Below are 17,234 nucleotides of genomic sequence, written 5' to 3'. Positions count from 1 at the left end.
TCATCTATGGTTCCTGTTGTTATCTCATGCCATCTGTCTTGAATCACAAAGGTGACTGCATCCCAGAAAATGAGAGAACACTCAAACAATGGCTGGGGTGAGTTGCTCAGATATTCCATCTGCAAATGTGAGAAAATCATAGGATTGTGTAATGTGGCCTTCAGTGTGTCCTCAGTGGGGCCTTGCTGGTCAAAGTACTTGAATCATGTACTATGGTAGCAGGTGTTTCAGAAATAATTACACAGCAGGGGTAGCACTGGCATCACAATCTGCAATTTGAAACCAAATGGTGCCCTGAGCTTTCTATTCTGTCCCTTATGAAGGACAGAAACTAATCCTGGACCAATGGCTCCTGAGTCCCTAAGCCCCGCTAGCATTCTCAGCCACATACTGTACTCAAGCTTCTTGTGGGAGGGCAGTTGTACTAGATATAAGTGCATGAAGTGGTTGTAGGGGGTTTGAAGGATTTGGGGGCTGATCAAGGGAAAAGATATGACCACAAGAGGCAGTAACGCATAATAAGCTTTGTTGGTGCTTGGGTGCTTGGATATGGCTGCGTGAGAAGGGCCCTCACAGCATAAGACTGCCCAGGGGTTTTCAGTGAAGGGCCACCATCCGGGAGACGAGGGTGAGGGAACTTCTCAGGAAGAGGGGGTCAAAACGGGGGCTTATGGGACTAGTTATGTCATGCAGTAGCATGGCAGGTCTCTGAGTCAGAGAGCTCCAAAGAGCTATAAAAGCTTGAGATCCTATAACCACAAAGCTCTGTCTTATCAAGAGCCAGCAGAAGAGCAGTGAGGTTTTGCAGGGTAGGTAAAGCGGACTGGCTCTACATGGCCAGAAATCTGATGGTTGGGCTATTTTTTAGATAACTGGATGTGTTAAATAGACATTTCTCAAAAGAAGATATACAAATGACCAACAAACATATTAAAAAATGCTCACCATCACTAATCATAAGGGAAATGCAAACTAAAACCACAATGAGATACCACCTTACTCCTGTAAGAATGGTCATTATTAAAAAGTCAAAAAACAATAGATGTTGGCACAGGTGTGGTGAAAAAGGAATGCTTATACATTGCTGGTGGGAATGTAAATTAGTACAACCACTATGGAAGACAGTATTGAGATTTCTTAAAGATCTAAAAATAGACCTACCATCTGATCCAGCAGTCTCACTACTGAACACAATGTATCAATATATCAAAAAGACATGTGCATGCATGTACTTATTGCAGCACAATTGCAAAGATACAGAACCAACCTAAGTGCCCATCAACCAATGAGTGGCTAAAGAAAATGTGATATATATACATCATGGAATACTACTCAGCCATAGAAAAGAGAAAAATAATGTTTTTTTGCAGCAGCTTGGATGGAGCTGCAGGCCATTATTCTAAATAGGTAACTCAGGAATTGAAAGCAAAACACCGTATGCTGTCACTTATAAGCTAAGCTATGGATACACAAAAGCATACAGGGTGATATAAGGGACTTCGGAGACTCAGAAGCGGGAGGGTGGAAGGGGGTGAGGGATAAAAAAGTACAATGTGTACTACTCAGGTGTTGGATGCACTAAAATCTCAGACCTCACCACTATACAATTCATCCATGTAACCAAAAACCACCTGTACTCCAAAAGCTATTGAAACTTTAAAAATATTTCAGAATAAATACATAAACAATTAGATGTATAAAAATCCAACTTTGATGCTGGCAGGCTTTTAAGCTACTGGGTTTCAGCCTGTAGTTAAGAAATTTTTAAAAAGCTAAGGGCCAATACACAGAGGCTATCTTTGGCTCATTTGTGTAATAGCATGTAAGGCCTTTGGCGGGATTAACATAGTTGAAAGAAGACAACAAAGACATAAGTAATCATCAGGAGTTTCCTGGTTCTCACTGACTACGTAATTTGTACCAATTGTTCCTCCTGCTGACAGCAACTAGAAAAACTGAAAGAACACACCCCTCCCCCACCCCCACCCCCCCATATCTTAAAAGCCTTTGAGAGTAAAGAATTACTGCTAACTGGGCCCTGATCTTGGAGAACAGAAGCTGAAAGACTAAGCAGGACTTTAAAAAACAGCCCTACAGAGAAAAGAGGAGACAACTTGGACACTAGCCCAGCAAGGTTGAAGGTCCTGCAATTTTACTGAGATTCTGAAGTGCTGTAATCCAGGAGAAAGGGTAAACTAGAAGGAAATCATCTGTGGTTGACAATTACTTTGGTGGTCGTCAGCAACCATGCCCACTGGTTTTCATGTCCTTGTGTTGTAACTCATGAATCTGGGATGGCTCTCTGACCCAATTTAACCCATAGAATATGGCAGAAATGATGCTGTGCCTAAATATTAAAGAGGTCTACCAGTTTCTGCTTTTGTTTTAAGCTAGCCACCGTTCAAGAAATTTAACTACCCCCAGACCATCTTGTTGTGAGAAGCCTCACGTAGCCATGAGGAAAAGTCACATGGAAGAGAACAGAGTCCCCCAGACAGCAGCCCTAGCTGAGCTCCCAACCACAGCCAGCACCAACTTATCAGCATATATATGAAGCCACCTTGGGAGCATATCCATCAGCTCCAACTCCTCAGCCAATGCCAAGCAGAGATGAAAATTGTACCCACCAAGTTCTGCCTAATGACAACATTTGAGCAATTAAATAAAATGCTTGTTGTTTTAAGTTACTAAACATTAAACTTGACTGTAGTCAGTTACAGAGAAAAAAATAATAGGAACACCAGTCTTGTATGGACTGCAACTGAACTTTGAGTCCTCTGAGCAGCCGAGGAAACCTTGATCTTTAATGTTGGATTAAGATGATCTTAGTTTTGCAAAGGCCACAGAAATCTGAAAATAGGAAATAAAAACACTTTCTGGTTTAAGAAAACATATTCTTAGTCCTCAGATTATTTCTTAAATATGTTTTAATGCAATGTTTGCCACAGAGATAAGCATACAAATCAAGACAATATGAACAAGATTTGGCAGAAATAATAGAAACAGAACCATGAGAATTTTAGACATTTGAATGATCAGATACAGATCTTAAAATAATTATCCATGACCAAGAAGATAAAACATGAGGTTGAGATTTTTTTTTTAAATCCTGAAAATTATGGAAAGGGATATTTCAGATTTGCAAAAGAAACAGAAACTCTACAACAGAAAATGCAATCACCAAAGTAAAAAACCCAAAGGTAGGTTTTACCAGGTTAGAGAGTTGACTGGAAGATAGGTCAGAAGAAAATACCAAAAGGATGGAAAATGAAAAAAGACTTAAAAATAGAAGATTTATTAACAAGATAAAAATGAAGTTTCACCCTTAACAAGAAAGAATTACAAAAGGATGAAAAATGGAAAAAGATAAAAAACATAGAAGATGTATTAAGTTAGATATAAGCAAGTGGAGTCTAAAAAGGAGAGTAGAAAGGGAATGGGGAAAAGCCATTTGAAAAAACAACATGGGCCGGGCGCGGTGGCTCAAGCCTGTAATCCCAGCATTTTGGGAGGCCGAGACGGGCGGATCACGAGGTCAGGAGATCAAGACCATCCTGGCTAACACGGTGAAACCCCGTCTCTACTAAAAAAAATACAAAAAACTAGCCGAGCGAGGTGGCGGGCGCCTTTAGTCCCAGCTACTCGGGAAGCTGAGGCGGGAGAATGGCGTGAACCCAGGAGGCGGAGCTTGCAGTGAGTCGAGATGGCGCCACTGCACTCCAGCCTGGGGGACAGAGCGAGACGCCGTCTCAAAAAAAAAAAAAAAAAAAAAAGAAAAAACAACATGTCGATATTCCAGGTTCATGAAAGATATTAAACCACATATACTCAATAAAAGCAAGCAAAATAAATTCAAAGAACCCTATACCCAGGCACATCACAGGAAAACTTCCAAAATCTAAAGATGTAAAGGCTTTATAGCAACCAGAGGAAAAAATACAGATTACTTTTAAAGCACGAGAATTAGAATTACAGCTGATTTTTCAGCCAAGATAACAAAAGCCAGAAGACAGTGGACCAAAGTCTTGAATATGATGAAAGAAGATAACATAACCTACAATTCTACATCCAGGGAAATTTTCAAAATTGAGGTGAAATAAAGACATATTAAGTTTTTTTTAAAGAAAGCTGTGAATTAATCCCTAGTGGATTTTTTTCACTTAAAGGAGGTACTAAGAATGTTCATAGACAAAAGGAAAATGATTTCAGATCAATGGTCAGAGATGCAGGAAAGAACTAATAGTAATAACAATGGCAAATATGTGAGTAAATACATGCAAATACTAATTGTATAAAATATCCTTAAATGCTAATTTCATGAAAGAATAATTATTCAGAGCTTGAAAGACTTAGAGAATTAAAGTATATGCTACCAACAACACGTAAGTTAAGAAGAGAGTAACAGTGTCCATGTTCTAAGATTTTTGTATTATTTTGGAGGAAAACAAAAGTACATTAACACTAGTCAAGGATTTTGAAATCTCAAAGGACCCTGAAAAGAATGATAAAAGAATATATAATTTCCAAACCAACAGGGAAAAAAAGTAGAGTAATGAGAAATTAATCCAACAAGAAGGCAAGAAAGGAAAGGGAAAAGAAATACGAGTATATTTTAGAAGGGACAAATAGAATATGGTGACTAAACCTGAAAAATATCAGTAATTATGTTAAAAATAAATATAGACCAAATACTTCAATTAAAAGAAAAAAGTCATTCTGAATAAAAAACCGACATCATATGGTTTTTACAAAAGACACATCTAATATTTAAGAATACAGAAAATTTGAAAATAAAAGGAGGGGCAAAGATGCCATGCAGATGCTTAGCAAAAGAAAGCTGTATAGCTTTATTAAAATTAAAATGAAGACAGAAAGCATTACTACAGATAAAGAGGGATACTTTGTAATGATAAAAATTTGACACCCTCCAAAGTCTAAACCAGGAAGAAGTCTAATCCCTGAATAAACAAATAACAAGTTCTGAAATTGAGGCAGTAATTAACAGCCTACTAACCAAAGAAAGTCCAGGACCAGATGGATTCACAGCCAAATTCTACCAGAGGTACAAAGAGAGCTGGTACCATTCCTTCTGAAACTATTCCAAACAATAGAAAAAGAGGGAATCATCCCTAACTCATTTTATGAGACCAGCATAATCCTGATACCAAAACCTGGCAGAGACACAACAAAAAAAGAAAATTTCAGGCCAATATCCCTGATGAACATGGATGCGAAAATCCTCAGTAAAATACTAGCAAACCAAATCCAGCAGCACATCAAAAAGCTTATCCACCATGATCAAGTCAGCTTCATCCCTGGGATGCAAGGCTGGTTCAACATATGCAAATCAATAAACGTAATCCATCATGTAAACCGAACCAATGACAGAAACCACATGATTATCTCAATAGATGCAGAAAAGGTTTTTGAAAAATTCAACAGCCCTTCATGCTAAAAACTCTCAATAAATGAGGTATTGATGGAATGTATCTCAAGATAATAAGAGCTATTTATGACAGACCTACAGCCAATATCATACTGAATGGTCAAAAACTGGAAGCATTCCCTTTGAAAACCAGCACAAGACAAGGATGCCCTCTCTCACCACTCCTATTCAACATAGCATTGGAAGTTCTGGCCAGGGCAATCAGGCAAGAGAAAGTAATAAAGGGTATTCAAATAGGAAGAGAGGAAGTCAAATTGTCCCTGTTTGAAGATGACATGATTGTATATTTAGAAAACCCAATTGCCTCAGCCCAAAACCTCCTTAAGCTGATAAGCAACTTCAGCAAAGTCTCAGGATACAAAATTAATCTGCAAAAATCACAAGCATTCCTATACACCAATAACAGACAGAGAGCCAAATCATAAGTGAACTCCCATTCACAATTGCTAAAAAGAGAATAAAATACCTAGGAATACAACTTACAAGGGATGTGAAGGACTTCTTCAAGGAGAATTACAAACCACTGCTCAAGGAAATAAGAGAGGACACAAACAAATGGAAAAACATTCCATGCTCATGGATAGGAAGAATCAATATTGTGAAAATGGCCATACTGCCCAAAGTAATTTATAGATTCAATGCTGTTCCCATCAAGCTACCACTGACTTTCTTCACAGAATTGGGAAACATTACTTTAAACTTCATACGGAACCAAAAAAGAGCCTGCATTGCCAAGACAATCCTAAGCCAAAGGCACAAAGCTGGAGGCATCATGCTACCTGACTTCAAACTATACTACAAGGCTACAGTAACCGAAACAGCATGGTACTGTTACCAAAACAGATATATAGACCAATGGAACAGAATAGAAGCCTCACAAATAACACCACACACCTACAATCATCTGATCTTTGACAAACCTGACACAAACAAGCAATGGGGAAAAGATTCCCTATTTAATTAATCATGTTGGGAAAACTAACTAACCATATGCAGAAAACTGAAGCTGGACCCCTTCCTTAGACCTTATACAAAAATCAACTTAAGATGGATCACAGACTTAAATGTAAGACCTAGGACCATAAAAATCCTAGAAGAAAACCTGGGCAATACCATTCAGGGCATAAGCATGGGCAAAGACTTCATGTCTAAAACACCGAAAGCAGTGGAAACAAAAGCCAAAATTAACAAATGCGATCTAATTAAATAAAGAGCTTCTGCACAGCAAAAGAAACTACCATCAGAATGAACAGGCAACCTACAGAATGGGAGAAAATTTTTGCAATCTATCCATCTGACAAAGGGCTAATATCCAGACTCTACTAAGAACTTAACAAATTTACAAGAAAAAAACAAACAACCCCATCAAAAAGTGGGCAAAGGATATGAACAGACATTTCTCAAAAGAAGACATTTATGCAGCTAACAGACACATGAAAAAATGCTCATCATCACTGGTCATTAGAGAAATGCAAATAAAAACCACAATGAGATACCATCTCACACCAATTAGAATGGTGATCATTAAAAAGTCAGGAAACAACAGGTGCTGGAGAGGATGTGGAGAAATAGGGACGCTTTTACACTGTTGGTGGGAGTGTAAATTAATTCGATCTTGTGAAAGATAGTGTGGCAATTCCTCAAGGATCTAGAACTAGAAATACCATTTGATCCAGCCATCCCATTACTGAGTATATACCCAAAGGATTATAAATCATTCTATTATAAAGACACATGCACACATATGTTTATTGCAGCACTAGGCACAATAAAAAGACTTGGAACCAACCCAAATGTCCATCAATAATAGACTGGATAAAGAAAATGTGGCACATATACACCATGGAATACTATGCAGCCATAAAAAAGAATGAGTTTGTGTCCTTTGCAGGGACATGGATGAAGCTGGAATCCATCATTCTCAGCAAACTATCACAAGAACAGAAAACCAAACACCACATGTTCTCACTCATAAGTGGGAGTTGAACATTGAGAGCACATGGACATAGGGAGGGGAATATCACACACTGGGGCCTGTCAGGGAGTGAGGGGCTAGAGGAGGGATAACATTAGGAGAAATACTTAATGTAGGTGATGGATTGATGGGTGCAGCAAACCATCATGGCACGTGTGTACCTGTGTAACAAAACTGCATGTTCTGCACATGTACCCCAGAACTTAAAGTATAATAAAAAAATGATTCACCAAGAATATATAACAGTTATAAGTTTATGGGCTTCTAAAACCCATGGCCTAAAATATACAAAACAAAGAGTTGACAGAACTTTAAGGAGAAATCTGCAAACCTACAGTCATAGTGGAAAGTTTTAACACATCTGGCTTGATCAATAAAATGGCTAAGGATATAGATTTGAGCAAAACAATTATCAAACAAAATCAAAAACTATAAAAACAAAGTACCCAATAGGAATAGAATATATATCCTTTTCAAACACACATGGAACATTTATAAAAGCAATAAGACATAAGGCAAGTCTCAAATTTTAAAACGTTTCAATCATATCAAATATGTTCTCTGACAGCAATGCAATTATGGTAGAGAGCAAAATTTTTAAATAGCTGGAAATTTTCCGTATGTTCAAAAATTAGGAGGTATAATTTAAAATAACTCATGGCTAAAAATAACAAACCATAATTAAAATTATAAAATATCTATAATTCAATGCTACGTATTAAGACGTGAAATGCAGTCAAAATAGCACTTACGGGAAAATTTATAGAGTTTAATGCACATATTAGAAAACCAAGCCCAGCAATAAATTTTAAAAATACATAACGACCAAATGAATTTATCCCAGAAACATAAGCTTCATCTAACATTTAAAAACTCAATCAATCGCATTAACAGACCAAAAGAGAAACAACATATCTTCTACATAGGTGCAGAAATAACATTTGATAAAATTCAAAATCCATTCATTCTTAGTGAATTCAGAAGAAGGACACCTGTTACAGCCACTTTTGACATCGTACTGGGAGGGTCTTAGCCAGGGCAGTACGATAAGGAAAAAAATGTAAATGATATAAGGATTCGAAGGGAAAAAAATCCAATTATCACTTAAGCTTATATAATTGTCTATGTAGAAAATTTAAAAGAATTTATAATTTAATAAAATTTGGACATGAGCTTGGGAAGTTAGAAGGATAAAAAATCAACATACAACAATTATTTCAAACCTAAGCATAAAAATAGAAAAAAATTATATTTATCCGCAATGAATAATTACGAACATTTTTAAATGTCAAAACCACAAAAAAATTAAGCTCCCAGGACGAAATTCAAGAAAATATACATAGGACATAAAGGTAAAAATGATAAAACTTTAAAATTCGTTAAAAAGATCAAAATAGGTGGACATATAATACAAAAGTCAATCTCCAAAATAATCTATAGAGTCAATGCAATTGCAATAAAAATCTCAATCAGTTGTGTGAATGTGTGTACATGTGTTCGTGTGTGTGTGTATATATGTATGTGTGTGTGTGTAAATTGACAAGCTAATTCTAAAATTCATGTGGAAATGTACAGGACCCAGAATAACCACAGAACTCTTGAAGAACAACAGGATGGCAGAATTTGCTCTTTAAGATATGAAGACATATTTTAAAGCATCACATGTAAGACTGTTACTGGCCCAGAAATAACCAAATTGAACCAATGGAACAGAATAGAGATCCCAGAAATCCATGGAAAGGATGTCCTTTTCCTAATAAATGGTGCTACAACAGTGGAATATCTATATAAAATAAGTGAGATTAGAATTCTACCCTCCAGCACATTAAAATGTCAGGTGTAAATGGGCCATAGACTTCCATATGAAAGGAAAAGCTATAAAGATTGTGGAGTTATAGAGAGTTTATAGAACAATATCTTCCTGAATTGAGGAACAGATTGGTTAATTCAGTAAATTAAAATAAAGAATTTCTGATTACCAAGAGATACCGTAAAGTAAAATAACAAGAAAGCCCCAGAATGGAAGAAGATATATGCAATACATAAAACTGACAAAGAATTCATATCTAGAATATGCATTTTTAAAATACCACAAATTAATTTTAAAAACCAAAGTAAAAATCTGTAAAGGACTAAAATACACTTAGAGAATATCCAAATGGTATGTATAACAGCCTCATATAAACCGCGAGATTGACAAATATTAAAATATTTTAAGAGCTGGGACATCATGGTTAGAATCAGGCCTCAGGTGACTCAGAGACTGGTAGAGAGTGGTAGGTAGTAGTAATTTGATTGCATCTTTAAGTGTTAGATGGGGCAAGGAAGATAATGGAGCAAAACATCGTAACTCTTAGAATTATGCTACTGCCTCAAAATAGGAAGACCTTGAGGGCTTTAGATAATTACAACTATAAACCACATGTTTATCTTATCTGCCACTAATTAAATTCACTATGCATTTTAGTTGAAAGCTGTCATTAGATTCTGAAGTAGGAATTAGAGGCATTGAATGCTGTTTCTAATATTAGCTACAGCCATGCCACATTGACAGGTGACCAAGAGTGTAGAGACATTTAGAATTAAAGGCTCACATTCTGGTTGAATATTATGTCACTTTAAGTATCAATGTAGAAATGACAACAAATACCCTTAACAATGGATAGGTGCCTATTCTATTTAAAAATACTCTAAGCACTTCCTTAAACCCTACATTCCATAGTTGTTTCCTTGCTCTATGGATAACACGCAAGAGGGCGAGGCATTGTACGACCACCTCCTTGACGGTTGTGGAATTTTGGCAGCTGTCTCTGCTCACCATGTTTCCCGAGGATTCCTCAGAGCCAAGAGTATCTGCCAAGAGGAATCAAAATGTTGCTGATGACCAGGAATTGGATGTGTTACAAGTGGAGGTGTTCCAGCTCTCCTAATTTGCCAACTCCATTGTTAGGAGTGTGATAAATGGATTGGGTGCATCTGCCCTTGTGAGCTGACAAAGATCCAAGTTGCTTAAAAAATGACAGGAAGCAGCCCTAGAAACAAGAAAATGTATGTAAAGAGGCATTTTCCAGAGATTTCTTCCTTCCTGTTTGTTTGTTTGTTTGTTTGATTTGGAGTCTCACTCTGTCGCCCAGGCTGGAGTGCAGTGATGCAGTCTTGGCTCACTGCAACCTCCACCTCCCGGGTTCAAGCAATTCTCCTGCCTCAGCCTCCCAAGTAGATGGGATTACAGGCGTGTGCCACCACACCTGGCTAATTAGTAGAGACAGGCATGTTGACGAGGCTGATCTCAAATTCCTGACCTCAAGTGATCTGCCCGCCTGGAGATTTCTTTCTTTCAAGGCAGAAGTGACAGCCCTTTCATTTAATTGGCTGAGACATGATCTTTGGAACCATGGAGTGGAAATGCTGCAATTCATATTTCAGGGCCCAGAGTGAGAATTCCAGGAATATTAAGCCATTAGAATTAACATGCTTAAGGTATCCACTTAAGGCTTTTTGATGACCAACATAGTATTGTTGCAGTTTGAGGACTTTTCTTCCTTTCTTCCTTTTTTTAAAAAAATCTTGCTTTGTAGATTTTCCTTCCTTGGTAACGAGTCATTCAAGGAAACAAATTCTGAACTTCCAACTGTTCAAAGAGAACAAAATCTGTGACTAAAGCTTTAAAATGTTCAGGGGAAAAGTTACACAAGTAATATGCAGAGTTTTTATAACAAACAAAACTAGAAGTTTCACAAAAACCTGTTTTTAGTTTATTTATTTTTACAAATGGGGCTTGCTCTGTTGCCCAGGCTGGGTGTAATGGTACAAGTCATAGCTCACTGCAGCCTTAAACTCCTGTGCTCAAGTAATCATCCCACCTCAGCCTCCCAAGTAGCTGAAATTACAGGTATGTGTCATTACATCCAGCTAATTTTTAAATTTTTTTGTAGAGGTAGGATTTCGCTATGTTGCCCAGGCTGGTCTCGAACTCCTGGCCTCAAATGATCCTCCCACCTTGCCCTTCCAAAGTGTTGGGATTACAGGTGTAAACTACCACATCCAGCTTCAGTTTTTAGTTTAAACTTAGCTAACGAAAACTAAGTCTTAGTTTAACAAAAATAACTAAAACTGAATCTGTAATCCCAATGTGCAACTATATACATTGCTAATTTTGGTTAAAACTTTCCATTTTCTGCTTACTTTTCTGTTTTATTTTTTCCTATATATAGACATATATGTAATTGTGTGCATGTGTGTGCACATGCATGGGTGCGTGTGTGTGTGTGTGTGAAGGCCACCAAAAATAATTTTCATTACTAAATTCAGTGGTCAATCTTTTTTTTTTTTTTTTTTTGAGACAGAGTTTTGCTCTTGTTGCCCAGGCTGGAGTGCAATGATGCAATCTCGGCCCACTGCAACCTCTGTGTCCCAGGTTCAAGTGATTCACCTGCCTCAGCCTCCTAAGTAGCTGGTATTATAGGCACCCATCACCAGGCCCAGCTAATTTTTGTATTTTTAGTAGAGATGGGGTTTCACCATGTTGGTCTTCAATCCCTGATGTCAGGTGTTCCACCCGCCTCAGCCTCCCAAAGTGTTGGGATTACAGGTGTGAGCCACCATGCCCAGCCCAGTGGTCAATTCTTAGTCTTCATCTGCCATGACCTGTGAGCAGCATTTGACACATTATGATCACCCTCCTCCTTGAACTATATTCTTCGCTTGGTTCCCAAGAACCCCCACTCTCTGGGCTTTTCCTTCTGTATCATTGACCTTTGTTTTTAAGTGTCCTTTGCTGATTTTCCTTTCCCAAGGCTCAGTTATTCTACTTCTTGGACTCACTGTCTTGGGAATCTCTTTTATTCCCTGGTTCTAAATATCATCATCTACCTGCTGAGAACTCCCACATGTACATCTTGCCCGAGCTTCAGACTTATTTCTCTCTACCTCTACTTGAAAGTCTAATAGGCATCTCAAAGGTGTCCAGAATAGAACTTCCAAATCATAGCAAACCACTCCCCAACTACAAAAAAAGAAGGAAAGAAAGAAAGAAGAAAAAAGAAAGAAAGAAGAAAAAAGAAAGAAAGAAAGAAGGAAGGAAGAAAGAAAAAAAGAAAGAAAGAAAGAAAGAAAGAAAGAAAGAAAGAAAGAAAGAAAGAAAGAAAGAAAGAAAGAAAGAAAGAAAGAAAGAAAGAAAGAAAGAAAGAAAGAAAGAAAGAAAGAGAAAGAGAGACAAAGAAATCTCTTGGCATCTCATTAAATGGTAACTCCAAACTTCAAATTGCTCAGGTCAAAATTTTGGTACCATTCTGATTCTTCTTTTTCACTGCCACCATATATACAATCCATTAGCTAGCCCTTAAAATACTTCCAGAATCCAACCACTTCTCACTATATCCTCACTTCTGCACTAGTCCACACCACCATGAACTTTTGCCTGGATCACTACAAGAACCTCCTGAAAGAGTCTCCCCACTTTTGCCTTTGTCCTCTCCAAGACTGAGTGATCCTTCTGAAGCTAAAGTCTATTCATATCACTCTTCTTCCCAACACACTCCAATGACTTGCCACATGACCCAGACTAAAGCCAACATCCTCACAATGGTCTACTCAACATTCTATGTGTCTTGCTTTTTAAATTTAAAAATATAAATATAGGAAGCAGCATAGTGGCAGTTAAGAGCATGTGGTCAAGGTCAGCTTGCCTGTGTTCAAAGCCTTCTATAAATTATCATCAATAGCTGTGTGGCTATTGGGCAACTAACTTAACCTCTCAGTGCCTACATTTCCTCATCTGTAAAATAATTATAATATCCATATCATAGGGTTGTTGTGAGGATTCATAAATTAATACTTCTAGCATGCTTACAGTAGTGCTGAAATAAACATAAAAGTAAAAAAAATGACAAAAGGCATTTTATGCTATTAGCAAATATTTCATTATAAATTCTGTATGTAAGAAAACATGTCTCCAATGGTCCTATCTATAAGAATTTATAAATACCCCAGATATCTTTCAAAAAGGATAAAAAAAAGTTTTGGTTCAATAAATTTAAGATGAACCATCATTGTTTGATTTTTAAAAATTTATTCCGAGTTTAGGATTAGAATGGATTATCCATCATGATTTATGCTTTTAAATATTTTGGTAATTTAAAGCATCCTGACGCTGAGCTCCTTAAATATTCATCTACTTCCTAATCAATAATACTTTAGTTCCTAAAATAGATGTGATTTGTTCTGTTTATCATACAGATTGATTTATAAAGTGTACTTTACTTTTCTGCTTTACTTCTGGACTTACATTACTGTTTAAAATGAAACAATTTGATCTAAACTAATACAATAAACAAAAGCTTAAGGTGTGTTCCTACATAGATGTATGATAGGCACAGTAGGGAGATGAGTCAGGTGGAATTTCCAGCAGGGTCCCTCAGGAATTGCTTTCTGATCCACAGAGGAGAAGGCCTTATGCCCACAAGAAAATTTATATAGATTATTAAGTGGAAAGACCTATTTAGAAAGAGGCCAAATATGCATTTGAATGCAAAGGAAGTCACAGTATTTGTTCAGAAAACCAAGAGATAGTCAGGGCTTGTGGAAGATTGATGAAGCGGTCTTAATTTTGTTCAAGAGAGACTTTTTTGATAGCCGAGTTGAACTTTTAGAATATATGTTGTGACGTTCTGTTAATTGTGGAAAATTCTTCTGGTTCTAAATGGAAGTTTGGTGTAAACTGATCCTGTTGCTGAAACTCTTAAAGGTCTGTAGGGGTGGGCTACTGATAGCTTCGTGGTAAAAAGACACTTCGCCTATTTGCCGACAACAAATGTCTCTCAGGCTCAACAGTCGTGCAGATACTGAGAATTCCTCTGGAAATGTGAGGGGAGAATTAGTACTATTTTGCCTGTGCACTCGAAACAAGGGACACCATTTAGTGAAAATGTACTTGTCAATCACCGCTAGTCTGAAACTTACCATTTCACAGTATTTGCACTAATAAAGAATATACAAATGAACAGTGCCCTTCTAAAATGCCGTCATCGTTCATTCTTGTCAAATTACACTTTCCTTGTTTTCTTTTATTTTAAAAGAAAATTGGCCCTGAAACACCATCCAGACAAGAATCCAGATGATCCAGCTGCTACTGAGAAGTTTAAAGAAATCAACAACGCCCACGCAATACTTACTGACATCTCAAAGAGAAGCATATACGACAAGTACGGATCGCTGGGACTCTACGTAGCCGAGCAGTTTGGAGACGAAAATGTTAACACCTACTTCATGCTGTCGAGCTGGTGGGCAAAGGTGAATCTGAATTTCCTTTCTTCACAAACAATCTCCTGTAACACCATGATATTAATCACTCTTTTAGATTCCATCTCAAAGGAAGTCTAACCTTCCTGCTATTAAACTCTGGTAAATAAAAGGAGATACTGCTTCCACTGAGTGCTATTATTTAGGATCATTTCTGGTTTAGCTCAACAAATAATTGTAAGATACAACATGATTTAAAATACTTCTAGACATTAATTATATTTGAATTTGGAGCTTCAGATTAACTCTTTATAATGACTAATTAAGGACTGACTCATTGCTCAAAACCAAAAATAATTTATTAGTGTGACAAGTGCTTAATAAATTATTATAGGGCAAATTTAGCCATGTCCTTTACTATCTATAGCATAGGCTACATCAGCAAACACAATACTGGGGAGAATGAGTGGTAATTATGTCAGAGACTCACTTGGAGCCTGCTGTGAGGTAGAGGAGAAAGAAATGAGGGGGAAAATGTGAGAATTTACTAGTGGAGGACAGGGAATTGGAAAGGCAGAGACAGGGGGACAGGGAGCAAAATGGATACCTAGTCAAGAAAAAGGCGACATTTTTAAGGGCTTAGTGCAATCAGAATTGACTTTTGTGTGGTAAATTTTGTTTGGTTTCCTAGGAATCTCTGATATATATATGTTGGTGATGGTTTTTACTTGTTTGTGAATATTAATATCCTTATCTTCTGATAAAAGTATATTTACACATGGGTCATACATGTAGTCCATCAACATATTTTGTGGACAGTTCACATTCATATAAGTTCCAATACATAATAATAATTATTAAATATCTAAAAAGGCAGGTTTAATAGTAGTATCTGATTGCTATTTTCTTCCACTAAATCTTGCTAAATTGAGTTTTATGTATGCAGGAAGAGAGAGAATATGTTTTTGTACATCAGCATGCAAAAGGATTCTTGCAACCTAGCCTAATTTGCTTACTACAGTCTTCAGAGTTCTGTTTCTCGGGGATACCTGGGATTCCCATTTGAAACCCCTTTCTCTATTGTTGAAGACTTAGGGGAGAGACAAGTTCCTGTTGAGAAGATTTGGAATTTGGAATGAGAGTGTACACACTGACAATGTCATTTATGACAATAGATTGAATGTTCATAGGACCGTACAAGCTTTTGTGGGTTTGCTTGGGAACCAAACCTCTGGGCGTGACATTGTTCCATGGGAAGATACTACAGAGGCAGGTCCAGATAATTACACATATCCATCTGATGGCACATCAGGGCCTGCCTGCATAAAAATGAGAATAAATTTCCTTGCTCTGGAAGCTGACAAAATTGATCAAAATTAATATGAACAAGCAGAATCTGCCCAGTAGTGTGAGAGATACACAACATAATTCCTGGTGTGGTTCTTTAAACATGAGACCACAAAAAACATATCTTTACCTTCTCCTTGTACCAAAGCCCAGTTTCACGGCGCCCATCAGAGTGGTCCTGCATATAGCAATCATGTGTTAAATATGCATGACATGAATGAATCAGTGTACCACAAAGTTACTATTTGTAAAATTATTAGACATCTACTTGTGCCTAGTTCTGTACTAAGCACTGTAAGGGATAAAGCAAGGTTATTTCCACAGAAGGCAAACAGTTGGAATAAAGAACAAAACAGTATATGAATGAAAAGAAAAGTTCAGAGAAGAGAACAATATGGGAATTGCATAGTAGAAACAAAAAAGACAAAAATAACTAAAAAAAGGGAGGAGTTTCGTGGGGCAATGGCTCAGGAACACTGCACAGGAGGGTGTGGAGACAGTGAGGTGGCGGGTGTTGTAGTTGTTTTCAGAGTGATTTACCTAAGACTACGAAAATGTAAATTCTCCATAGCGAAGAGATTATATATTTGAGGATGTGACTGAAGCTCCCCTACTCCAAGGCACCAGAGTCTCCACCTCACACCTGGGGCCAGAGTCAGAGATGAAGTCCAGGGCTACGAAGCACGAGTGGGGCAGGTGAGGGCTGTCAGCATTAAAGATTTCTACCTGAAGTTATTGAAGAAGTACTCAGGCATACAAGTCCTCTTTATCCCTCTTGCTCCCTTAATTAGATAAAATCTGTGGGGTTTTTTTTGTTTTTGTTTTTGTTTTTTTGAGACGGAGTCTGGCTCTGTCGCCCAGGCTGGAGTGCAGTGGCCGGCTCTCAGCTCACTGCAAGCTCCGCCTCCTGGGTTCACAACATTCTCCTGCCTCAGCCTCCTGAGTAGCTGGAACTACAGGCGCCCGCCACGTCGCCCAGCTAGTGTTTTTTTTTTTTTTTTTTTTTTGGATTTTTTTTTTTTTTTTTTTTGTAGAGACGGGGTTTCACCAGGTTAGCCAGGATGGTCTTGATCCCCTGACCTCGTGATCCGCCCGTCTCGGCCTCCCAAAGTGCTGGGATTGCAGGCTTGAGCCACTGCGCCCGGCCAAAATCTGTGTTTTAATTAGAGGTGTATAAACCCCTTTCTTTCTACTCCAAATTGCATATTTTTGATAAAAATCATAAAT

General features: G+C 37.6%; 2 protein-coding genes across 3 annotated transcripts in view; both read left to right on the top strand.

The window, feature by feature from the left end:
• Positions 1-17,234, top strand: part of VXN (vexin) — a 965,102-nt gene that overhangs the window by 502,695 nt on the left and 445,173 nt on the right. The gene's annotated exons all lie outside the window — the stretch shown is intronic.
• DNAJC5B (DnaJ heat shock protein family (Hsp40) member C5 beta) overlaps positions 1-17,234 on the top strand; it is an 81,372-nt gene that overhangs the window by 42,587 nt on the left and 21,551 nt on the right. For both annotated transcript variants that reach the window (XM_050802079.1, XM_050802080.1), the window contains exon 4: positions 14,498-14,711. In XM_050802079.1, the coding sequence (XP_050658036.1) occupies positions 14,498-14,711 (214 nt within the window). The remainder of the gene's footprint in view (positions 1-14,497; positions 14,712-17,234) is intronic.

The sequence above is a fragment of the Macaca thibetana genome, chromosome 8 (genome assembly GCF_024542745.1).
Source record: "Macaca thibetana thibetana isolate TM-01 chromosome 8, ASM2454274v1, whole genome shotgun sequence".
Lineage (NCBI taxonomy): Eukaryota > Metazoa > Chordata > Mammalia > Primates > Cercopithecidae > Macaca > Macaca thibetana.
This window is presented reverse-complemented; position numbering and strand designations above follow the sequence as displayed.